The following is a 25606-nucleotide window of genomic DNA, read 5'->3' on the forward strand; positions in this document are numbered from 1 at the left end:
CCCGAATCGAGATACTCCGGCCACACTTCTGATATGGTGACACCTGAAAAGCGAAGTGCCTTCACTGTCTCAGGGGACTTACCATATGACCGGGACCCAATGCGGCGGCGACGCTCTTGTTTCCTCTACTGCCAACTGCCCTGCCGACGATCTTTACTAGGTCTGACAACATCTGTCATGCGATACGCCAATCTCTTCCTTTCTCTGTGGCAATAGAATAGCTTTGCGTGCAACGCGGCAGCTACTGTCATCTGCTTCTACTGTCGTTATGTTAATTAACAGATCTAGCATTTTCTAGTGATTAAACTAGTAAGCTGAGACGTCGTTCATGTAGAAACGAATTTCAGCTTGTAAAAACATAGTGCGGACTTCTCGTCTTGTCAATGGAGAGTAAAATGTTGATTATCACTTCTGCTCATAAGAAAAACTGATCACTGCAAGTTCAGCATTCTCCTTTCTTCCCAGTTCTCTGCCATCCTTTTCATTGCAGCGCATGATCCCTTTATCCGTATGTCGTCAGTTAGCTGGTATATACATCCCCTGGTTCTCTTCTCATTCACGATTCCTTCTGTTGCATTCTTTATGCTCATCCAGTACCCGAGCCAATTTTTATTCCTTCTCCTAATTTTTTCCAGTATTTCTTTTTAGTCGTTCACACTCTCCATTGTCCTCCAAATCCACATCTCAAAGGCCTCAAAGTACTTCTCTTCATCCCGTTATAATGTCCACACAGAATGTGGTATCGTCCAGAGATCGCGGGAGCGTAACAAAGTCGGCACCTCGCATCGATACCACAGAAGTTTAAGATGTCACGCTACATGCGGCAACGAAAGCACGATGAGTCATCTTCGCAACAAGGTCGCGTAAACCTGTCCGACCTCTGCGCGCCGATCAGCCATACACAGCTGTGACTCCTGCAGTGTTGGAACTTCACCGTGTTCGTCACCACAAAAATACAAACGAATTTCTCCTTCTCCGTGACAACGCAAGGCCTCACTCAAGTCTGCACGCTCGAGAGGAACACACAAAACTTAATGGGACTGTTCTTTCTCATCCACCCTACTGCCCGGATCTCACACCTTCCGCCTTCCTTCTGTGTGGCCCAATGAAGGATGCACTCCACGGGAAGCAGTGCGTGGATGATGGAGAGTTCATTGAAGCAGCAAGGTGTTGGCTCTGACGTCGACCAGTAGAATAGTACCATGCAGGCATACAGACACACCCAGTAAGGGGGCGTAAGCCCATCGCTTTGAACGGAAATTATGTTGAAAAATAGTATTTTGTAGCCATAAGAGTGTGGGGGGGGGGGGGGGGGGGGGGAGATAATACGGTGTACTGGAATCCTTAATACAACTAACCTGCTTTCAGAAAAAAAAATGCTACAGTACTTATTGAAAGCGCATCGTATCTTCTAATAAAGTGAACTAATATCTTACAGGTTCTAATTTTCACCACTCCTCTGACGATCGTATTTTCCTCAGCTTCAACAAATACTACATGAATTTCTCCCTTAATTGTTTACTTAATGGACCACAGAAAGCACATCTCATTTCGTAAAACGTTTCTTTTAAAATAGATATTCTTGTTTTGATATCTTTATTATATACACTCCTGGAAATTGAAATAAGAACACCGTGAATTCATTGTCCCAGGAAGGGGAAACTTTATTGACACATTCCTGGGGTCAGATACATCAAATGATCGCACTGACAGAACCACAGGCACATAGACACAGGCAACAGAGCATGCACAATGTCGGCACTAGTACAGTGTATATCCACCTTTCGCAGCAATGCAGGCTGCTATTCTCCCATGGAGACGATCGTAGAGATGCTGGATGTAGTCCTGTGGAACGGCTTGCCATGCCATTTCCACCTGGCGCCTCAGTAGGACCAGCGTTCGTGCTGGACGTGCAGACCGCGTGAGACGACGCTTCATCCAGTCCCAAACATGCTCAATGGGGGACAGATCCGGAGATCTTGCTGGCCAGGGTAGTTGACTTACACCTTCTAGAGCACGTTGGGTGGCACGGGATACATGCGGACGTGCATTGTCCTGTTGGAACAGCAAGTTCCCTTGCCGGTCTAGGAATGGTAGAACGATGGGTTCGATGACGGTTTGGATGTACCGTGCACTATTCAGTGTCCCCTCGACGATCACCAGTGGTGTACGGCCAGTGTAGGAGATCGCTCCCCACACCATGATGCCGGGTGTTGGCCCTGTGTGCCTCGGTCGTATGCAGTCCTGATTGTGGCGCTCACCTGCACGGCGCCAAACACGCATACGACCATCATTGGCACCAATGCAGAAGCGACTCTCATCGCTGAAGACGACACGTCTCCATTCGTCCCTCCATTCACGCCTGTCGCGACACCACTGGAGGCGGGCTGCACGATGTTGGGGCGTGAGCGGAAGACGGCCTAACGGTGTGCGGGACCGTAGCCCAGCTTCATGGAGACGGTTGCGAATGGTCCTCGCCGATACCCCAGGAGCAACAGTGTCCCTAATTTGCTGGGAAGTGGCGGTGCGGTCCCCTACGGCACTGCGTAGGATCCTACGGTCTTGGCGTGCATCCGTGCGTCGCTGCGGTCCGGTCCCAGGTCGACGGGCACGTGCACCTTCCGCCGACCACTGGCGACAACATCGATGTACTGTGGAGACCTCACGCCCCACGTGTTGAGCAATTCGGCGGTACGTCCACCCGGCCTCCCGCATGCCCACTATACGCCCTCGCTCAAAGTCCGTCAACTGCACATACGGTTCACGTCCACGCTGTCGCGGCATGCTACCAGTGTTAAAGACTGCGATGGAGCTCCGTATGCCACGGCAAACTGGCTGACACTGACGGCGGCGGTGCACAAATGCTGCGCAGCTAGCGCCATTCGACGGCCAACACCGCGGTTCCTGGTGTGTCCGCTGTGCCGTGCGTGTGATCATTGCTTGTACAGCCCTCTCGCAGTGTCCGGAGCAAGTATGGTGGGTCTGACACACCGGTGTCAATGTGTTCTTTTTTCCATTTCCAGGAGTGTATTATGTTACTGTTCATTTTACATTCTAGGTGTCAAAAGTTATCAACTTGTTTCACTAACTCATCACAAATTTCACTTTTATCTTCCTTGCTTGCCTTGTAAAACCTTGGCCTTTTTCACATTTACCTTTATTCCATATTCCACACAGCTGGCGTTCAGTTGTTTTAATGTGAAAGGGTACAGTACCGCCCAACATTGAAAATAGGTACGAAATACTTCATTATTTTGTAAGAACAACACATTTTTTTGTAAAGTAACTCAATTTCAATTAATACAGCGAAGCCGGATACCAGTGTGGGAAAGAATGACAATTTATTTATTTAATTGATCACATGTGCACTCCCTCAAAATAAATCCCTACATCCAGTTTGGTGAGATCTGTGAAATGAATGAATGTATGGTCGTCTGCTAACCACAGATAGTGAATGGGAATATATGATCATCTTTGAGTCGATCCTTTGGCTACCTTTGGTGAGACCAAAGAGATGAAAATTTTACCAGAGCTTTGAGCGTCTGAAATGTGGCTGACCAATAAGGTAGCAAGGTGCTTCTCCCACTTCGACAGAGGTGCGAGAGAACCGGAATACGGCCATGTTTCGGCACTCTGCCGCTGGACCTTCTGCTGTAAAGACCTGTTTTTTGTTGTGCTCCGTAATGAAAGAGTGGAGGCATGGTATGGATGTGGAATATTTAATAGTAGTTAGAATTAATAATTTCTCTTTATCAGGAACTTTTGTGGGGAGAATTAAATGTGAGGCAGGTAATTTTAAGGGGATTGTAGTAAACCAACGGTCACAATGAGCCCACGTGTAGTTGTAAGTTGAGATACTTGCGTGTGCTTAAGTTAAGCTGAATTAATAGCGTGTGTACAATAAGCTGAAATATTTAAGAAATAGCGTGTGTATCATAAGTTGAAATATTTAAGAAATATCATTCCGTGTGACGCTAAATTTAAACTCTGAGAGAGAATCAAGGTGAGTCGGCCGTCTTTCCAGCAACGCCACTTGGCTTGCATTGCACAGGAAGACGTGCGTTTATCTCCAGAGTTCACAGTAGGAAAGTAGAATTACAAATTGGGGCAGTGTCGTGTGAAACTGGGATAAATATTGATTGACGTGGGAAAGCGGAAAGTGATGAAGTTGTAACCGTTCTTTGTGTAATATTTCATATTGTTGTGTTGTGTATGTCATGTAATTTGGGTATGTGTGTTTTGCATGGGAGTAGCAAGGTAGTTTCGAAAGATTTGTGGGTTATGCTTGTTCCTTCTGTATCGCTCGATCTGGAGGAAAGTTTCGTGAGGATGATTGTGAGAGTCGAAGTGTGAGGTATAATAAAAGATCCACCATCCTATCCAGGAAGTGCACTGTTGCGGTAAATAGATTACGAGACCATAGTATAGAGGTTCACTAATGTAAAGCCATGCCCATTGGGCGGAAATTCTCATATGATATTGTCGTAGGTTGTAGAATTTGTGTGTTTAGGAATAAATCAAATAGTGAAAAGAAAGAGATTGGTGACCTTTTTCATTAAATTGTATGTTGTCATAATATCCCGAATTTATATAAAAGCCGTTAAATCAAAGACAAAAAGTAAATGTGGTATTGCCAATGCGTAGTGTACAGTCAGAGTTCTATAAATCACTGATAGTCAGATGTGTGTTTCCGTTGCGTGTTATTCACACAGGAGGATAATTTGTAACTAAATAGTAAGATACGAGAATTCATGTTACTCGATAAATTAAGGAAGAATCCACTCGCTTGGCAAGCCACTCATCTTGCAGGCCTGTCTGCTTGATGCCACAGTATGAGTAAGGCAAGTGGGTGCCTCTCATAATTTCGACCCTGCCAGGATTCCTTTTGTTAGGATATTTTGTTGCCAGGATTCCTTTTGTTAGGATATTTTGTTGCCAGGATTCCTTTTGTTAGGATATTTTGTTGCCAGGATTCCTTTTGTTAGGATATTTTGTTGTTAGGATTTGCTATTAAATTTTTTTTATTTTTTGATGGAATATATTGTGATAGCGCTAAGAAGTAAAATTTTTTTTTGTTTGCAAATTCTTTCTGGATTGGTGAGGATCTTTTATTTTATTTTATGTAATTAATTGCTGTATCGTCCTAGGCTGGAAGATCGTGGTATAATTTTTTTTGCGTAATGTCCGTAGTAATTAGGTCGCAGTCGAAAAACGTAGCCACAATGGAGAATAGCGATTCTGGCGTGAACGTAGCAGTGCAGCAGGAAGTAGCTGTTGACCATGGGTTAATGAGCGGGGACGGCAGACACTCCGAAGAGGCTGTATTGTTCAGTGGACCGCTGCAAGGGGATCCTTTATGGGGCGGGATTTGTCCACAAACGCGGGCTTTTCCCGACGACGCGGGCGAGCCGAGACTACGCCAGGTGTGCAGTGAAAGTGCAGCTACCCTTAGCGAAGCTACGGTTTCTCAGGCGAACGAGGTGAGCGCGTCGACGGTAGCAAATGACAGTGGGCTACTGCAGTTTTTACAGAGGATGGATGAAAGATTAGAAGCGATGAGTAGAGATAATAAAGCGATGAATAGGGAGACTAAGAAAGGATTGGAAGCAAATAACGAAAGATTAGAAGCAATCAATAGAGATAATAAGGAGAGAGATAGGGAGAATAAGGAGAGAGATAGGGAGGCTAAGGAGAGATTGGAAGCAATGGATAGGGGAAATAAAGAGGCAATGAGGAAGCTACACACAGTTATCGATGAGCGTCTGCCCGCAGTTAATAATCGGTTAGATGAGGGGGAGAAGAATCTGGGTGCGTTGAAGCAAGTATGTGACATCGTGAAAGAAAGGGCTAATAATTTGGAGGTACAAGTATTTACAATAGAGAGTGATACTACTGAACGTAGGGATGTGTTACCGGATGAGCGAATCGAAGAGGTAGTGGTCAGAATGAATACGATTAGTGCAGATGCAGAAAAGATCAGTACAAGAGGCGAGACAGGTTCTGACAGTACGCAGCGAGAGGTTTGTGCCGATCAGGAGGAGATACAACCACCATTACAGTTTAAAGAGGCACAATTAGAAATAAGTAGGAAACATAGTGAACTAGCACAGTTGCAATTAGCGTGCAGTAGCGAAGGTGACACACCACCAGGTAGATTGCAGAGGGAGAGTGAGATAAACTCAAAAAACGAAAATAGGCAGAAAGAGCAAGACGAATTCAGAGAGTCAGAAGAACGGTTGTGTCAGATAAAACAGGTGGCAGACCCAACTGGGTATAGTCTAAGGCTGTCTCAATTTCAAGATTCATTACCTTCATCGAGGGGATTGCTCCGCAAAACGAAGTTTGTGTATAACTATTTGAGGGACGAGGCTAGAGCGAAAATGCAGGAAGACCTTAAAGACTGTAGTAGCTATTTAAATGAATTCTGGTCGAAAAGTAAGCAGGACCAGGTTACGCAAAGCATATTGATGATGCCAAATTGTAACGAAGGTGGTATAAGAGATACAGTGTCGTGCTATCAGGGGATGTTCAGACGAAACAGGTACTTGGATGTGACATACGAACCTGGGGAGCCCATTAGAATCTGTATAAATAAGTTGCCAGTGAGATTGCGCAGAGGTATAGTGATGGCAGGCAGAGGCTTAGACGATTCCGCGTCATTTCAGCACTTGTTACAAGGATTGGGTAATGAGAGCAATATCGTGAACGGAGACACGACTCATAGGTCAGTTAGTGTCGAGGATAGGAACGGCAGAAACTATCATAATGACAGGAGAGCATGGAATCCAGGCATTTCTTTCTTGTCGTAATAGATTGATGGATAGGAGAAACTAATCCAATATATCAGCCCTTAGCATCTTGCCTTAAAACACATGCAGCTGGCACTGAAAATTGTCTATGTAGCAGACATACTCTACTGATATGTAGGAGTACAAATACCATACTTCTGATCAGAGAATAAAACACCAGTAATGGCATCTGTTAGGCTGGTCTCTCAGAGCAAAATTTGCAAATTTTTATTTCGAACAGTAAAGTAAAAGAACTGTTTCTTCAAAGGAACCAGTTGCTAAAATGTTATGTAATAATGCCAATGAGTCCAGTTTAATTAGTGCGATTTGACTATGGCAGGTGCTAAACACGTAATGTAAGAGGTAAACATTGTGATCGAAGTTTTTAAATTAGATACCATCTGATCTATAGTATGTCATTGTCGTGGTGACAGTTATAATGAAGTGCTGTGTATGGTTGTTCGGAATCTGGTGTTAGTGAAAGAGGCCACTAGCACCTAAGTTTCTAACACTTGGGCTGCCCAATTCTCCCAGCTTGTATATTCTCGGCACACATTTAATTTTCGTGTAAGCACAGATTCCTAACTAGCGAATTCTTTATTGTGTATAGTGGACCATTCAGAGTGAGGCGGATTGTCCATGAAAATGCTGTACTGATTGAGACGATCAAGGGAAAACAATCTCGTGGGCTTCATCACATTTCTAACATCAAATTATGGAAAAGTTAAGGATAGATCTAAAGTAGGCAATTTAGATAGTCAGTGTAATTATTTGTGGTGTGTAACGTTGTGCAGGGTCAAATCGAACATAAGATTTTTCAGGCGGGATGTCAGGAAGTATGACAGAACAGACTGGTCGAATGAGTCATGAACAGGAGTCGACAGAGTGGTGTATATACGTATTTTTTGTCATATGAATAAGGATCAAGCAGAAACGACGTGGTGATTAATGAGTTGTTAAAGATGGTAGATAGAGAAGCGACGTGATAAATAGTAGTGGATAAAGGTGGTATATGAGGAGAAAAGCGACGTGAAGCAGTGTGATTAATAAAGAGAGATTCGACGTGATGAAACAATGGTAAATAAAGGTGAGTAGAATTGAATAATGTGGAGATGTCTTAGATGTATGTTACAGAGAGGCCTGAGTATGCTGCAATAGAGATTGATGCCAATGGCGAAGGAAGACCAGGAAATGATGGAGTGATGGACGGACGGAGAGCCGAAATACGAATGAAGAGATGAGGACAACTGCACAATGTGAAAGGACGTAAAGGGAGTATGAGACCCAGATGGTGAACGTTATGGAATACTGACGGAAGATGTAATATAAGTGTAGATCTAATTCTTAGCACAACATTTGCGATTTGGCAAAAATAATATTTTTTGTTGTTGTTGAAGCCGGGTACCAGTATAACTAATCAAAACGGTTCCAAGAATGTGTACAGTTATTTTGCAGGTTGATTAATTTGTGTATTTTTTGTTCTTAGATGAAATTTCGCAATTCTAAGTTGGTGTTCAGCAGAATGATTAATGGGTAAAGCGAATGCGGAGGTAAGCCGATGGAGAGAGGTGCCAGAGTGAAAGGACGAATTCGGAGACTGGGAAGCTATCTCCGAAGCAGCTTCATGTGTTATGTGGTTGAGTATAAGGGAGCAAAGGTATGGTATGTTGTCGTGAGTGTGGTGGTGTTAAGGTTAGCTGACTTCTAGACCTATTCTGTTAGTGTATTAATGGATTGAATGAGAAGGAAAATGTGATGTCTGGTGAGTGAGAGTCGTAGAGTAGTGTGATCAATGCGCACACTCCTGTAAAGGGGATGCTACCGATCTGTAACTAAAACATTATTATGTATTGTTTGATTGGGATGAACCTCGATGGCAGGTCAGGATCTGACATCATGTGGATGGTTCATACATGTCCTAGAAATGTTGTTATATATAATAAAATGTAAAATATGTAAAGAGATACTGATTTCAGTCTGTCACAAGCACAAAGGTGCATTGTATGTTGTAGATTTAGAGTCATCAGTTTCTGAAATGTTTGTTGTTAGGATGTTAAAGTAGTTTACTATTTAATAACATGTGGTAGGTAATTGTGAGCTGTGTGGATTATTCTTATTTTTTGTTAGAACACTTTCAAGGGGTATTAATTTCAGTCTGTCACAAGCACAAAAGTTCATTGTAGATTGTAGTTTTAGAATAAAGTTTCTAATATTTTCACTGTGATAGGATGTTAGAGTAGCCTACTATTTGATATTGTAATTATGAGCAGTATAGATTGCTTATTATTCCTTTTGTTTTTTTTTTTACACTTTCATGTTTTGTATGAGGGACAACAGGTACAATGAATAGCACGAGTGTGGGCTGTCTATAGAAAAGAGATAAATGTTGATGTTGTATGTGTAGAAAACTAGGGTGTATAATTTTATGTTTTTTAGAACAAAGATTCTTTTATTACCAATGTATCTAATAGATCATACATGTAATCAATGAGTATTTAAATAATGTAAGAATATCCTTTTGTCTGTAATGTTGCGAAATGCACGGAAGGCTCTGACTGATTGGGTGTCGTAACGCCCATACCGCTAGCGGGCCGAGCTGACGTTGCCATGTCGACGGGCGACAGAGCCGCGGCACTCCCCACTCCACTGTCGGACGAGGTACACTCCACGCGCCCGCTACAGCAGGTCAACGGCCTGGGGCGACACGCGCGTACCACTGGCCATTCATGAGTTCCGCCACCCTTACGACTGGGGAAGGTACCCCGCGGAGGCAACAGCGGGTGATTTCTTCTGCTCAACGGCGCGCGCAGCGGCGCTACTGCAGAATGGACGAGGCGCGGCAGAGCCCGGCGAGCATTTATTACCAGCAGCTATTAACTACACTCCTGGAAATTGAAATAAGAACACCGTGAATTCATTGTCCCAGGAAGGGGAAACTTTATTGAAACATTCCTGGGGTCAGATACATCACATGATCACACTGACAGAACCACAGGCACATAGACACAGGCAACAGAGCATGCACAATGTCGGCACTAGTACAGTGTATATCCACCTTTCGCAGCAATGCAGGCTGCTATTCTCCCATGGAGACGATCGTAGAGATGCTGGATGTAGTCCTGTGGAACGGCTTGCCATGCCATTTCCACCTGGCGCCTCAGTTGGACCAGCGTTCGTGCTGGACGTGCAGACCGCGTGAGACGACGCTTCATCCAGTCCCAAACATGCTCAATGGGGGACAGATCCGGAGATCTTGCTGGCCAGGGTAGTTGACTTACACCTTCTAGAGCTCGTTGGGTGGCACGGGATACATGCGGACGTGCATTGTCCTGTTGGAACAGCAAGTTCCCTTGCCGGTCTAGGAATGGTAGAACGATGGGTTCGATGACGGTTTGGATGTACCGTGCACTATTCAGTGTCCCCTCGACGATCACCAGTGGTGTACGGCCAGTGTAGGAGATCGCTCCCCACACCATGATGCCAGGTGTTGGCCCTGTGTGCCTCGGTCGTATGCAGTCCTGATTGTGGCGCTCACCTGCACGGCGCCAAACACGCATACGACCATCATTGGCACCAAGGCAGAAGCGACTCTCATCGCTGAAGACGACACGTCTCCATTCGTCCCTCCATTCACGCCTGTCGCGACACCACTGGAGGCGGGCTGCACGATGTTGGGGCGTGAGCGGAAGACGGCCTAACGGTGTGCGGGACCGTAGCCCAGCTTCATGGAGACGGTTGCGAATGGTCCTCGCCGATACCCCAGGAGCAACAGTGTCCCTAATTTGCTGGGAAGTGGCGGTGCGGTCCCCTACGGCACTGCGTAGGATCCTACGGTCTTGGCGTGCATCCGTGCGTCGCTGCGGTCCGGTCCCAGGTCGACGGGCACGTGCACCTTCCGCCGACCACTGGCGACAACATCGATGTACTGTGGAGACCTCACGCCCCACGTGTTGAGCAATTCGGCGGTACGTCCACCCGGCCTCCCGCATGCCCACTATACGCCCTCGCTCAAAGTCCGTCAACTGCATATACGGTTCACGTCCACGCTGTCGCGGCATGCTACCAGTGTTAAAGACTGCGATGGAGGTCCGTATGCCACGGCAAACTGGCTGACACTGACGGCGGCGGTGCACAAATGCTGCGCAGCTAGCGCCATTCGACGGCCGACACCGCGGTTCCTGATGTGTCCGCTGTGCCGTGCGTGTGATCATTGCTTGTACAGCCCTCTCGCAGTGTCCGGAGCAAGTATGGTGGGTCTGACACACCGGTGTCAATGTGTTCTTTTTTCCATTTCCAGGAGTGTAGTACTGGACTGTGGAGCTGTGAAACAAGATGACTGCTCGTATGTCTCCATAAGGTGGAAAGTGAAGGACTGGTGTTTCCACGTTGTGAGTGGTGGAAAAGATTTTGTCTTTAGCAGACAGGACGATTGTTTTGTTTTGTCTTGACCACTGAATGGTGGGATCCATGAACTTTTGACAGTGACTTGTTAAGTGTGCTTTGTGAATTGCATGTGGGACACTTGGTATACTTAGAGGACAGTTGTCGTTTGGTGAACAATTATTGTATGAAGGCAAGAAACTAGAGTGGGACATTGACATTTGCGTCTGTAGTAGGAGACATTTCTTGAATTGGCGCGGGAATAAGTGCTGCTTGTTGAAACTTACGACTTTTAATTACACCATGAACTGAAAGGACAGAACCGTGGGTAATAGTAGTTGTAGGGCCATTTTTTGGACGAACAGATTCGTGTGGATGGTACTCTGAGAGTGACTATGACATTCGTGTTTAATGAGATACAGTTTACTGTTCAGTGCGTGTTCAAAATGCCGATTTGAGTGACTCAAAGACTTTCGTCTGGGTAACCATGGGAGAGCTTTGACACCGAGACAGTGGTTCTAGGAAAACTATCAGCAACTTTTTGACCCCAAGAAAATCACAGAATGAAATGTTTCCGTGTGACTCGCAAGATAGGGAATAATGTATTTGTAATTGTGTAAATGTTTTTTTTTATATGTTTCATTCCTGAAGGGACAGAAAGCGTAATTGTATTTCATTATCATTTGTGTTTAGAATAGTTAGTGTTTGTTTTTTGGTTTGTTCTGGGTTATCAAGTTCACGTAACATGTTTATTAGAATATTTGGTACAATGATGCTCTAATTATTAGCCAGTGGCGTAATACTAACGTAGTGGCTCTTGTAGCATTGATCAGTAAGGTTGTCACAGGGGAGAAGAGTTTGCATTGCACAACAAATATCGGAATTAATTGATGCATTTTGATGTCGTGCATTGTAATAATCTTGTTGGTGTTTTGACTGAAGCCACTTATTTTCATTAACACAGTGGTGATATTTCACATTAAAGTGTAACGAAGGCTAGTCGAAATGCAAGTTCTTGTCGTCTATATGTGTGACAACAGAGAAATGAACAGTAGAGTAAGATAAGAGAGCTACTGGTGGATTCAAGCACTTATTGCTAAACTATTTACTGCGTGTATTAATCAAAGTTGATGGACTGACTAGCTCAGCAGCAGGTATTTGTACTGATGGACAAGGATAAGGTTAAACTCACTGTCGAGTAGTTGTGGCAATTGTTTAGGTGATGATAGTTAATGAGGTATGACATGATGTCTTAGACGAACTATATTACGTAACCAATATGTAACTTGTGGTATATTTCATTGTTTTTCTTCTCAGTTTTATTTCTCTGTAGGTTTGAGGTATATTTTAGAGTAATGGTATGGAGCCTGACATTCTACGTGTAACTAGTGCATGCAATGTTTTTCTTTTGTTGATTTTGTTTTGTATTTAGACTTTGCTGTGTAAAGGTTTTTACAGCGCAATTTATGAATGTCAGATTACTTGCTCTGTGTTTGGACGGTGAGCTATTTAAAATTTCATGAGTACAATTAGTATTTTTTTTTATTTGTCATAGAATTAGTGAAGTTTGGATTACTCATAAAAATAACGAAGATCCCAGTAACTAAGCAAACTTTTATCTCACCATTATTTTTTATTTCTATGATGTGATGTTTTATTTGTCATGTGGATTGTTGTAAATTTGTATGTGTACGTTACTCCGGATTGTGGAGAGTACAATAATGCAACAACTGTCAATAATTTGGTAAAGCAACAACATTTGGTCGTCAATTTGAGGTCACCAGGGGCTAAGGTCTCCTCCTGGGTATTTTGTTGAATTGCTACGTTTGTTTTAATACAGTTTTCTTAAAAAAATGTTCGGAACTACCCTCGCATTGCAAGGATAGTACCGTGCCATTTTTTTCCGCATGGGTAGCCGGTGGTGAAAGGGTACAGTACCGCCCAACATTGAAAATAGGTACGAAATACTTCATTATTTTGTAAGAACAACACATTTTTTTGTAAAGTAACTCAATTTCAATTAATACAGCGAAGCCGGATACCAGTGTGGGAAAGAATGACAATTTATTTATTTAATTGATCACATGTGCACTCCCTCAAAATAAATCCCTACATCCAGTTTGGTGAGATCTGTGAAATGAATGAATGTATGGTCGTCTGCTAACCACAGATAGTGAATGGGAATATATGATCATCTTTGAGTCGATCCTTTGGCTACCTTTGGTGAGACCAAAGAGATGAAAATTTTACCAGAGCTTTGAGCATCTGAAATGTGGCTGACCAATAAGGTAGCAAGGTGCTTCTCCCACTTCGACAGAGGTGCGAGAGAACCGGAATACGGCCATGTTTCGGCACTCTGCCGCTGGACCTTCTGCTGTAAAGACCTGTTTTTTGTTGTGCTCCGTAATGAAAGAGTGGAGGCATGGTATGGATGTGGAATATTTAATAGTAGTTAGAATTAATAATTTCTCTTTATCAGGAACTTTTGTGGGGAGAATTAAATGTGAGGCAGGTAATTTTAAGGGGATTGTAGTAAACCAACGGTCACAATGAGCCCACGTGTAGTTGTAAGTTGAGATACTTGCGTGTGCTTAAGTTAAGCTGAATTAATAGCGTGTGTACAATAAGCTGAAATATTTAAGAAATAGCGTGTGTATCATAAGTTGAAATATTTAAGAAATATCATTCCGTGTGACGCTAAATTTAAACTCTGAGAGAGAATCAAGGTGAGTCGGCCGTCTTTCCAGCAACGCCACTTGGCTTGCATTGCACAGGAAGACGTGCGTTTATCTCCAGAGTTCACAGTAGGAAAGTAGAATTACAAATTGGGGCAGTGTCGTGTGAAACTGGGATAAATATTGATTGAAGTGGGAAAGCGGAAAGTGATGAAGTTGTAACCGTTCTTTGTGTAATATTTCATATTGTTGTGTTGTGTATGTCATGTAATTTGGGTATGTGTGTTTTGCATGGGAGTAGCAAGGTAGTTTCGAAAGATTTGTGGGTTATGCTTGTTCCTTCTGTATCGCTCGATCTGGAGGAAAGTTTCGTGAGGATGATTGTGAGAGTCGAAGTGTGAGGTATAATAAAAGATCCACCATCCTATCCAGGAAGTGCACTGTTGCGGTAAATAGATTACGAGACCATAGTATAGAGGTTCACTAATGTAAAGCCATGCCCATTGGGCGGAAATTCTCATATGATATTGTCGTAGGTTGTAGAATTTGTGTGTTTAGGAATAAATCAAATAGTGAAAAGAAAGAGATTGGTGACCTTTTTCATTAAATTGTATGTTGTCATAATATCCCGAATTTATATAAAAGCCGTTAAATCAAAGACAAAAAGTAAATGTGGTATTGCCAATGCGTAGTGTGCAGTCAGAGTTCTATAAATCACTGATAGTCAGATGCGTGTTTCCGTTGCGTGTTATTCACACAGGAGGATAATTTGTAACTAAATAGTAAGATACGAGAATTCATGTTACTCGATAAATTAAGGAAGAATCCACTCGCTTGGCAAGCCACTCATCTTGCAGGCCTGACTGCTTGATGCCACAGTATGAGTAAGGCAAGTGGGTGCCTCTCAAATGTATTGTTAATTTTTTTCATTTTCACTTATTAACATCGTATGATCAGTAAGTCTTATCCCTTTGATTATCCTTGCTCCTATTTCCAAATTAAAGGACGCTGATAACCTCGCCGTTCAGCGGCCACCCACCCAAAAAGTATCACCCAAATCATTTTTGGGCCTATTTTTATTGTGTCGTATATTGAATGAAAAATACAGTAATAAATGATGTCGCCGACCTGATAATAAGGTAGGGGACGTCAAACGAATCAAATTTTTCAAATAACCATCGAGTGGTAATGCGCCGACGTTGAGCTGCGTCCATAAAACTGCAGCCTATTAGCGGCGAGTCCGAGGAAGTGTGCTTTTAAACTAACTTCGCTCAGCCAGTACCTGCCACTATTAGGCAAAATATCCATGCCTGGTTACGTTATACGTTACTTTTCTGTGACATTTGCAGGGTAGAGTTTGTCTATTAAGTGAACTAGGGTAAAACTATCGTAGTGCCTAGATTTGTTACGATAATAAGATAATAAACTGTGCTGCACACATTCTGCTAGGCACTCCCAAACACGTTTGCTTATCGGGCAAACTTCGACACTGTACTACCTGATTGGCTGTTTTTTTTTTTTTATGCCGTAGATCCACGACAGGGCACTTCCGACCTATGGTTGTTTGGAACACTTGGCTCGGTTCGACGTCCCCAACTCTGCTTCGACCTAAGACTGTTTTTCTCTACAGAATCATTGCTAAAATTTGGTGGACGAACATGGATTCATCAATTCCCCATCTTTGTAGGATCGTATTCTGCCTCTTAACATGGCTTCCTACTTCACTTATCGTTTTGTGTATGTGAAATGTAAAAGCTGTATCGCAGTTCGGATTTCATGGTAAACTGGAAGTCGCTGTATAAACGACAGGATGAAGCGATTTTCAGGTAGAAAGAGCGCAAGGTCATAACACCTCAAATAGGACGAAGTCCTGTTGTGTCCATACCAAACGCATTTCAGTTGACTGATTTACAGAAGAAATCAGAGGGAATGTTCGTTATTTTTACTGGAATCAACCAAATCATAATATGTTACTATAGTGCAAGGGTACTTTTTGGGAAATTTTGACTGACTCCCGGAGTACTGTTGGAATTGGTTCAATGACTGCGTCATCATCCCAAAATGAACCAACAAAAGGTCGACCAATAGCAAGCACATCTGAATTTTTATCCGTTTTCCTCCATGTTAGTTTCCTGGTCACGATATTGATATATTACTAGATCAACAATTAATTTTTAAAGATTTGTACCTTGTACCTGTAAATTTTTTTATGATTTTAGTACTTGTTCCTCAGTTTCTATGCATTCGTGTCTTACAGGCAGATAATTGTAGCCCTGTGTTAAACACATAATCAGATGATACAAATAGCGTTACTATAAGAATTAAAACAGGATGCGTTATATTGCATTCCGCCTCACTAGAGAAGAAAAAGAAAGCAACAGCACAATTAGTGTGATATGCAACTATACGAGTACTACGCATTTCATTGATGTGTCGGCGGTGGTTATATTCTGCACTGTGCAGGCGCTCTATTTTGCGCTGTATTACTTCACGCGTTAGTGAAGGAAGAGGGCAGTAATGAAGTGAATCTCCCGTCTTCGGTACTCACGCTTCAAGAATGTCTCCCAGCTGCTCCGACCTATCACCCTTCAGAGGCTCGTACAGGTCATCCACTGTAAGATCGTGTGAGTAGCCTTCTCGGAACAAAGGGATTGTCCACCTGCAACAAAATAATAATAACGTATTATACAGTTACTGCAGATTTTCTATATCAGTCTCATTCACAGCTGTAAGAGGTAATAAAAGGTCTTGGAAATGAAGTCCAAAGAGAGCAGGATTTTTAAAAAAAATTAGAAAGGAGAAATAACGTTGCCCGTTCTACAGATTTGGACGGGGATTTGTACAAATGTTACTGTGCATTGGTTTTTGTCTTTTTCATTCCGATTAGGATTGTTAATGTTCTTAATGTTTACGCCACTGGCTTCAGGAATGGTAGACATGTCTATCAGATCATTGTCATTACTTTTCAGTTTGTTTCCTCTTTATTACGACAAAATTGTGCCGAACAAAATTCTGCTTATTTAACAGGTGGGTACATATTTCGACCGTAGGGGTGCAGGAAGATCAATGAAAATATATGTTTGTATTGTCCTGGTTTATCTCAGCATTAAGCCGTAATAAAACTGTAACATATTATTTCCTGGTCGCTCCAATGTCCTCGTCCTCTTCGCCATTCTAGACGCCACATCCGGTTTCCGGTGTCTGCGTGATGGGATAACTTCTCCAGCCTGGAAATGATCAACCAAGTTCTTTCGACCAGTGTGGAGCGCTTTGAAAGAGATCGCGGTTGCAGCGGCCGTGGGCGGGCGCGGAATTCTGCGCAATCTTCCAGTTTTTCTCGGCGACTGTGGTGATTTGGCTAGCGTGCGCGCGCTCGGTAGGGAGAGACTGCATAGCAGACCGTGGAGTCTTGAGTTAGCTGGGGGTGTTGCTCGATAAAAGGCATGGACTTAGTGCTTGGTAGGGTGTAATTGAATCCTATAAATCCCATTTGTTTCTGTGGAAATTTGGCCCAGGTGTTTTTGTGCGACTTCTTCCTCTGTTGACAGTGACCTGTTTTGTTATTGTGGAAATCACAAGCGAAAGTTGTTAGGAGCCTACTGACAGTAGTGTAGAAAATGTTTGTGGTCAACATTTCCAGCCCACTTTTCGATCAGGGAATTTGTATTGGAATTGTTAGATTACTGCACGGCTCTTTCCATTGACTCTGGAGAAGCGAGATGTCTCGCGGATCAAGGTGAAGCTAGCGACCGTAATTGAGAATATGTAATAGTCTAGCGCTGCTGATGATTGATCTGGGTCTGTTAATAATCCTGTCCGAGTAAATGTGCGGAGCAGTAAGTCTCGTAATTAGTCTCACACGCCCCACGTTGCTAAGAATGCTAGGATTCTAGCTGCAGGCGCGGGTTCACTTCCCTGACATCTACGGAAGCTCCAGTTGTGAGACGGAAGGACCATTTCAAAACAGTTGTGAGACGGAAGGACCATTTCAAAACAAACTGAAAAGACATCACATGGCATACTACAATATATGTAAAATTCAGCCACTGACAGTTAGTGCAAATCATTAGAGCAGTTTTTTTTATAGTCATTTATTTTCGTATTGCGTAAACGATACGCTAATGAAGTGCGATATCCACTACAGATCTAGGATAATCCGAATCATTAACAATACTTTTAATAATGAAATCATTGCAACACGTTGTGACATTCAATCAAGTAACAGGTAAGAGCTCGATGGCAAAATTTATGTTTTAATATATAACTTGAAAATAGGCAACACATTCTGTTTATGATAACACATTTCTGCATTAAAATGCTACAGCTACGTTTCCCACAGAATACTAAAAGAGACTGAGACAAATGTTAACGACTTTGATAACTTCTACATCTAGATCTGCATGACTACTCTGCATTTCACAATCAAAAGCCTGACAGACAGTTCATCGAACCGCTTTCACACTATTTATCTACCGTTCCATTCTTGAATAGCAAGCAGAAAAAACGAACGCTTAAATCTATCCGTGCGAACTGTCTCTTATTTTATTACGATATTCATCTCTCCCTATATAGGTTGACGTAGACAAAATATTTTCGCATTTCGAGGAAGAAGTTGATGGTTAAAATTCCGTGAAAAGATCTCGCCTCAACGAAAAATCCTTTGTTTTAATGATTCCAATGTCATCTCGCTTATTACACCTCTGAGGGTCTCCCCTATTTCCCCATAATACAAAACGAACTCCCTTCTTTGAACTTGTTCGATGTCTTCCGTTAATACTATTAGACCTGTTTCATCTTCTAAGGGTTGTGGCAGTCAAAAATGGCTCTGAGCACTATGGGACTCAACTGCTGAGGTCATTAGTCCCCTAGAACTTAGAACTAGTTAAACCTAACTAACCTAAGGACATCACAAACATCCATGCCCGAGGCAGGATTCGAACCTGCGACCGTAGCGGTCTCGCGGTTCCAGACTGCAGCGCCTTTAACCGCACGGCCACGTCGGCCGGCGGTTGTGGCAGTCCTTGGTTCGCCTTCCCCACAGTATGATCTACGTGATCCTTCCAACTTAATTCGCCAGTATAACTAGTGTAGCCGCGCAGAATTAGCCGAGCGGTCTAGGGCGCTGCAGTCCTGGACTGTGCGGCTGGTCCCGGCTGAGGTTCGAGTCCTCCCTCGGGCATGGGTGTGTGCGTTTGTCCTTAGGATAATTTAGGTTAAGTAATGTGTAAGCTTAGGGACTGATGACCTTAGTACTTAAGTCCCATAAGATTTCACACACAATTGGTTTTAATCTTCTGATGGCTTTACAAGACAGTAAATGAGGGTATCATTTGCAAACAATAAATCTAAGAGGGCTGCTTAGATTGCCTTATAAATTGTGTATGTAGATTTGGAAAAGCAGAGGACCTAAAACACTTCCTTAGGGAACACATCACTCCTGTTTTAGTCGATGACTTTCAGTCATTTATCAGGAACTGTGACCTTTTTGACAGGGAATCACGAATACAGTCGCACAACTGGGGCGATACTTTGCAGGTACGCAATTTGATTAGAAGTCCCTTGTGAGGAATAGTATCAAAAGTCTTCTGGAAATTTAGAAATATGGAATCAACTTGAGAGTGAAGCGGCGAGGGAAAATTTGAACCAAGGCCGCGAATCGAACCCGGATCTCTTGCTTCAGTCTATGTGTACATAAAACTACCTATCTACGACACCAGTAAAGCCTCTGAAATTGTGTGATTTCATTTGAATAAGTGCCTGCACCTGGGTTTCAGGCTGGGTCTCCCATCTATTCCAGAACATGGAGGGCCTCGCAAATTCTGTTCTTGTGTAAGAGGGAATTTAAACTAAACTGGGACTCCAGTGAGAATTTGGATCGAGGAGGGAGGAGTGCCAAGGTAATCCATGCGGGAGTGTGAACCAGTGTGTGGAGATGACTTACTGGCTAACGCACCTGCCTGGAAAGCAGGAGGACCGGGTTCGACTCCCGGCCTTGGTACAAATTTTCACTCGCCGCTTCAGTCTGTATTTACATAAAATCATATCTGTATGAGACCAGTAACGCCTCGGAAATTGTCTTCTCATCTGTGTGGTACGTTTTTCTTGTACTGTACTGCGCAATTAACTATTGGAGACCGCGAGATCAGTAGTTAAAATAGTAATTCTTACCTCAGTGTAAACACGTAACTCTCTGAACGCAGTGCAAAAATACACTGCGGGCCAGACGCAAGACTTAAACCCTAAGCCCCACACGCCTTAGTCGCTCACGTAGGCCCGGGGCCACACCGACTCGAATACTTGACTTTGGTTCGGATGATCAGGTGCTACAAACCGGCAGGCTCCACCGCTGCACGTGCGGGGAGGTACCTCATCGTGTTCACCATTTGTCATTCACTTTTGGGATATTTCCGACATATGCGGCTCCATATGTCTTATAACAAAGTATTTACCTCAGCGTCATATACGTCGCTTTGAGCGCTTTTTAAACGTTAATTAGAATGGCCCTGTTTACTGATGTTTACATAAGACGCCTCGTTTGTGATACATTTTGTAAGTAGGCTGTTTAGGTTCTTATATTGGTAACGCCACGTAGCGCTCTGTATGAAAATCACTGGCTGTTCTGTGTTCAGTCTGTGGCTAGTTTGCATTGTTGTCTGCCATTGTAGTGTTGGGCAGCGGCAGCTGGATGTGAACAGCGCGTAGCGTTGCGCAGTTGGAGGTGAGCCGCCAGCAGTGGTGGATGTGGGGAGAGAGATGGCGGAGTTTGGAAATTTGTAAGACTGGATGTCATGATCTGTTATGTACAGGGTGATTCAAAAAGAATACCACAATTTTAGGAATTTAAAACTCTGCAACGACAAAAGGCAGAGCTAAGCACTATCTGTCGGCGAATTAAGGGAGCTATAAAGTTTCGTTTAGTTGTACATTTGTTCGCTTGAGGCGCTGTTGACTAGGCGTCAACTACCCGAGGCAATGGATCGGCCGCCAGTCAGCCCGTGACAGAGCACTTCATCACTGGCCTCCAAGAAGCCCTGATCTTACCCCCTGCGATTTTTTCTTATGGGGGTATGTTAAGGATATGGTGTTTCGGCCACCTCTCCCAGCCACCATTGATGTTTTGAAACGAGAAATAACAGCAGCTATCCAAACTGTTACGCCTGATATGCTACAGAGAGTGTGGAACGAGTTGGGGTATCGGGTTGATATTGCTCGAGTGTCTGGAGGGGGCCATATTGAACATTTCTGAACTTGTTTTTGAGTGAAAAACAACCTTTTTAAATACTCTTTGTAATGATGTATAACAGAAGGTTATATTATGTTTCTTTCATTAAATACACATTTTTAAAGTTGTGGTATTCTTTTTGAATCACCCTGTATATTATGATTTTTCAACACTATTAAGGTAAATACATTGTTTGTTCTCTACTAAAATCTTTCATTTCCTAACTATGCCTATCAGTAGTTAGTGCCTTCCGTAGTTTGAATCTTTTATTTAGCTGGCAGTAGTGGCGCTCGCTGTTTTGCAGTGATTCGAGTAACGAAGATTTTTGGTGAGGTAAGTGATTTGTGAAAGGTATAGGTTAATGTTAGTCAGGGCCATTCTTTTGTAGGGATTTTTGAAAGTCAGATTGCGTTGCGCTAAAAATATTGTGTATCAGGTTAAGCACAGTCCTCTATAATTGTTTAAAAGGGGACGTTTCAATTTCTCTGGCAACAGTTTTCACTTGTAAGACACCCATTTATTCATTTGCGTTTTTGTAAATACGAGAGCTGTTCCGAAATCTCTTGCACCATTGTAGCACTCATCGGTGGCCATTACAATGGAGCCATTTTCTTGCACTTTGTTCTCACAAGCTGACTAGCAACAGATAGAATGAGAGACGCAGCGCCCGTCTGGAACATAATAAGCACGCAAGAAAAGCAAACGGGAAGTCGCCTCCAGGACTTGGTCGGTGACTGCAAGAGAGGCTTCTGGCCCGAAGCGACGCGTCCGAGATTAATGTTATTTACTCGCGGCGGCCGTAAGCCGGTCAGCAGGAACCACTTTCAGCAGCCGCCAAACAGCGGACAAAGGGGCGATGACGCCCTGTGTTCGACTGCCTGCGCAGCCTTCAAACGCACAACGTGCACAGCCGGGCTACAGGCCAGCGACGCCCACAGCAGGGTGGACACCGGTGTTTTAGCTCCGAATAACCGGTATTTTTCGGTATTTATTTAGTCTCGGTTATAACACGTACTTTTATTGTTTGCTAATAACCGATCAAAAGAACCGAGATATCAATTAGCCATAGCAGCAGTGCTAAAATTTTTCGTTTTCAAATAAACCTTACTTAAAAAAGTTGTAGTTTCTATTCATAATATTTGCAGTGGTTTGAAATATCGTTTTATTATAGAAAATGAGAAAAGTGATCAGCGCTATTTTAAAAACAATGCCAACAGAAACGAGCTGCAAACACATGGCATAAGAATTGGTACGGCATTGCTGAGACAATAACGCCCCTGTCACCGTGTGTCGTGGCTTAAGGTAATTTGCCCCGACCTGGTCTTATAAGGTACTTCCTCGCTGTCGTCGGACACCTATTGTACCGTTAGACACTGGACTCGCATTCGGGAGGACGACGGTTCAATCCCGCGTCCGGCCATCCTGATTTAGGTTTTCCGTGATTTCCCTAAATCGCTCCAGGCAAATGCCGGGATGGTTCCTTTCAAAGGGCACGGCCGACTTCCTTCCCCATCCTTCCCTAATCCGATGAGACCGATGACCTCGCTGTCTGGTCTCCTTCCCCAAACCAACCAACCAACCAACCTATTGTACCGCAGGATGGCACCGACACTAGTCTGGAAATATTTTTACAAAGTGACGTAGCAATGAAACACATTGCTTCACTTACTTTAAGAAATTAAAGATTTGTCTGCTAATAGTGTAACAGTAACAGAGGAAGGAATTTATGATATCAGTAATAAAAGAAAACTTAAGAACAATTCAATCACGGTAGGCTACACAATAAAAATAAAAATCAGTTCTCTGCCCTCTACGTCTAATAATATGCCTTTATCTGAAACTTCCTGGCAGATTCAAACTGTGTGCCGGACCGAGACTCGAACTCGGGACCTTTGCCTTTCGCGGGCAAGTGCTCTACCATTTATTTACTTTTTTTTCGATATAGTTCGTTGCGTTTGGTTTGGGCGGACGTCACAAGACATCCGTTCAAGCTGATCGTTGATTCCTTGACTCAGTTTTTTTTTTTATTACAGAGAGCACGCAGCCCTCTGACCGAACACGCTGAGCTACCGTGCCGGCACCATCTTAGCTACCCAAGCACGACTCACGACCCGTCCCCACAGCCTCAATTCTGCCAGTACCTCGTCTCCTACCTTCCAAACTTCACAGAAGCTCTTCTGCGAACCTTGCAGAAGTAGCACTCCTGGAAGAAAGGATACTGCGAAGACATGGCTTAGCCACAGCCTGGGGGATGTTTCGAGAATGAGATTTTCACTCTGCAGCAGAGTGTGCGCTGATGTGAAACTTCCTGGCAGATTAAAGGCAAAGGTCCCGAGTTCGAGTCTCGGTCCGACACACAGTTTTAATCTGTCAGGAAGTTTGACATCAGCGCACACTCCGCTGCAGAGTGAAAATCTCATTCTGCCTTTATCTGTTTGTATCCTTTGAAAACGGAGAAATTAATACGAAGTCTAGAGTTCTTCAGCCTCAAATTTCACCTTTTAGCACGCACTATTCGTAATGATCAAATAGTGGTATGATCCCCGTTGAGATCATAATTTTTGTGCAGAGTTTCAAAAAATTAGAACCAATAGTACCGATAGCAGAATACTGGTGTTTTTTTGTGGTATTCATTTTTAGAGAAAGGCAGCGAACAGTGAAGAGACTAAGTTTCCTTTTATTTGCCTATTAAATTTAGTACGTTGATTATATGTATCTTGAAACTGAGAGAGCCAAACTTTTTCAGTCTTTGTTCGATTTCTGCGTTTATTACAGGAAATAATATCAATAAAAAACCGAATATCGGTTGTTTCAGAAACAATTATTATGAGCGGCTTAAACAGTCAGGTTAAAATGGCGTGGAAAAAAACGTGTATAATAGGGAACCGGTTCAACGATAACCGTCATCCCCAAGCTGCAACAGGATGAAGCAGTTCGTATGCGCAGTAAAAAGATACTGTTAACTCCTATGAACCGATACAAAACTAGGGAAGCAGCACCGATTATTGATGGCTGCAGCCCTCTAGACTGTGTATCACTAATTCGTACGTGCAGCTGACCTTAAAAAGAAGGAGAAGAAAAAGCAAAGGCCTACCTGGTTTCGCCGGCCAGTGTGGCCGAGCGGTTCTAGGCGCTGCAGTCTGGAACCGCGCGACCGCTACGATCGCAGGTTCGAATCCTGCCTCGGGCATGGATGTGTGTGATGTCCTTAGGTTATTTAGGTTTAAGTAGTTCTCAGTTCTAGGGGACTGATGACCACAGCAGTTAAGTCCCATATTGCTCAGAGCCATTTACCTGGTTTCCGGCGGGGGGCAGATAGGTGTGGTGTTTCTTTTCGAAAGAGCTGACTAAGAGAAAGAAGACAGACTTCCAGTTATCACATCACATGTAGATCACTATGATCGCCTGAGTAGACAGTATGTAGATTTATCACTTCCCCGTTAGAAGTTAGATATTATTAACACATTGCACCCTTGCTACGATAATGGCACAACTCAAAACTCTTCAAATGTGATGTGGTTACTATGACAGAGCTGCAGAATCCATACTTGACGCGTCATCGAAAGCGAGTTTCTATCACACGATACTGTGGCCGGTAGAGGGCAGCTGATCACGCTACTTGTGTGGAGCAGTAACGTCCTCATAACCGCAAAAGCTTAGCTTTGATAGCTGAGCAGTGAATCCCACAATGGCGGATCATTGATAAGAAGTGCAAAACTGTATTAGTTGGAGTTGTGTCGGTTTTTGAATAAACGCAGCTTGATAATTCTTCTTTATGTCACATTAATTGGTCAAGATAAGATTAAAACGGATAAATAATTTGGGGTATGCCGGTTCTGACGAATCATAATTTCGAGTTCCGTCGGTTTTAATGAATACATTGTGTAAAATGAAGAGACACACACTAGTTGCTTAATCCACAATCTTTAATTGTGTACACGACCGGTTTCTTAGTGTAAATTTCAAAAATGACAGTATTGTGTTACACGACAGTGGAAGCACATCTCCAAAGAATTTAAATAAGTTGAAATGAAATGAAAAGTCGTATGGCTAGGGCCTCCCGTCGGGTAGACCGATTGCCTGGTGCAAACCTTTTGAGTTGACGCCAATTCGGCGATTTGCGCGTCGATGAGGATGAGATGATGAAGACAACGCAACACCTAGTCCCTGAGCGGAGAAAATCTCCGACACAGCCGGGAATCGAACCCGGGCCCGTAGCATAGCATTCCATCGTGCTAACCACTCAGCTATCGAGGAGGACTTTAATAAGTTAAAAGAGATAACAGGTCGTCCTCACCCCAATGTTGTCACGGAATCAAAGTTCTCGTGTCAAAAGGATAAAAGGGACTGTAACAGTATTACTGTAACAATGTTACCTATAATGGTCTTATCTTACTTCTTTGTCTGTTTTTACTTAATGTGATTTCTGTATAACTATGCTCTTTGATATAGCATCACGTAACAGTTTTATTGATGATTTATGACAATTTATATAATTGTCATTAATCTATGGATGTAATGTCAAAAGTAATGTTGTGAAA

The 25606-nt window shown here is 43.3% G+C and overlaps 1 protein-coding gene across 1 annotated transcript in view; it reads right to left on the reverse strand.

The window, feature by feature from the left end:
* Positions 1–25606, reverse strand: part of LOC126236243 (ATP-binding cassette sub-family C member 4-like) — a 294541-nt gene that overhangs the window by 135957 nt on the left and 132978 nt on the right. The window contains exon 2 of the mRNA XM_049945386.1: positions 16392–16502. Coding sequence (XP_049801343.1) covers positions 16392–16502 — 111 coding nt within the window. The remainder of the gene's footprint in view (positions 1–16391; positions 16503–25606) is intronic.

The sequence above is a fragment of the Schistocerca nitens genome, chromosome 2 (assembly GCF_023898315.1).
Source record: "Schistocerca nitens isolate TAMUIC-IGC-003100 chromosome 2, iqSchNite1.1, whole genome shotgun sequence".
Lineage (NCBI taxonomy): Eukaryota > Metazoa > Arthropoda > Insecta > Orthoptera > Acrididae > Schistocerca > Schistocerca nitens.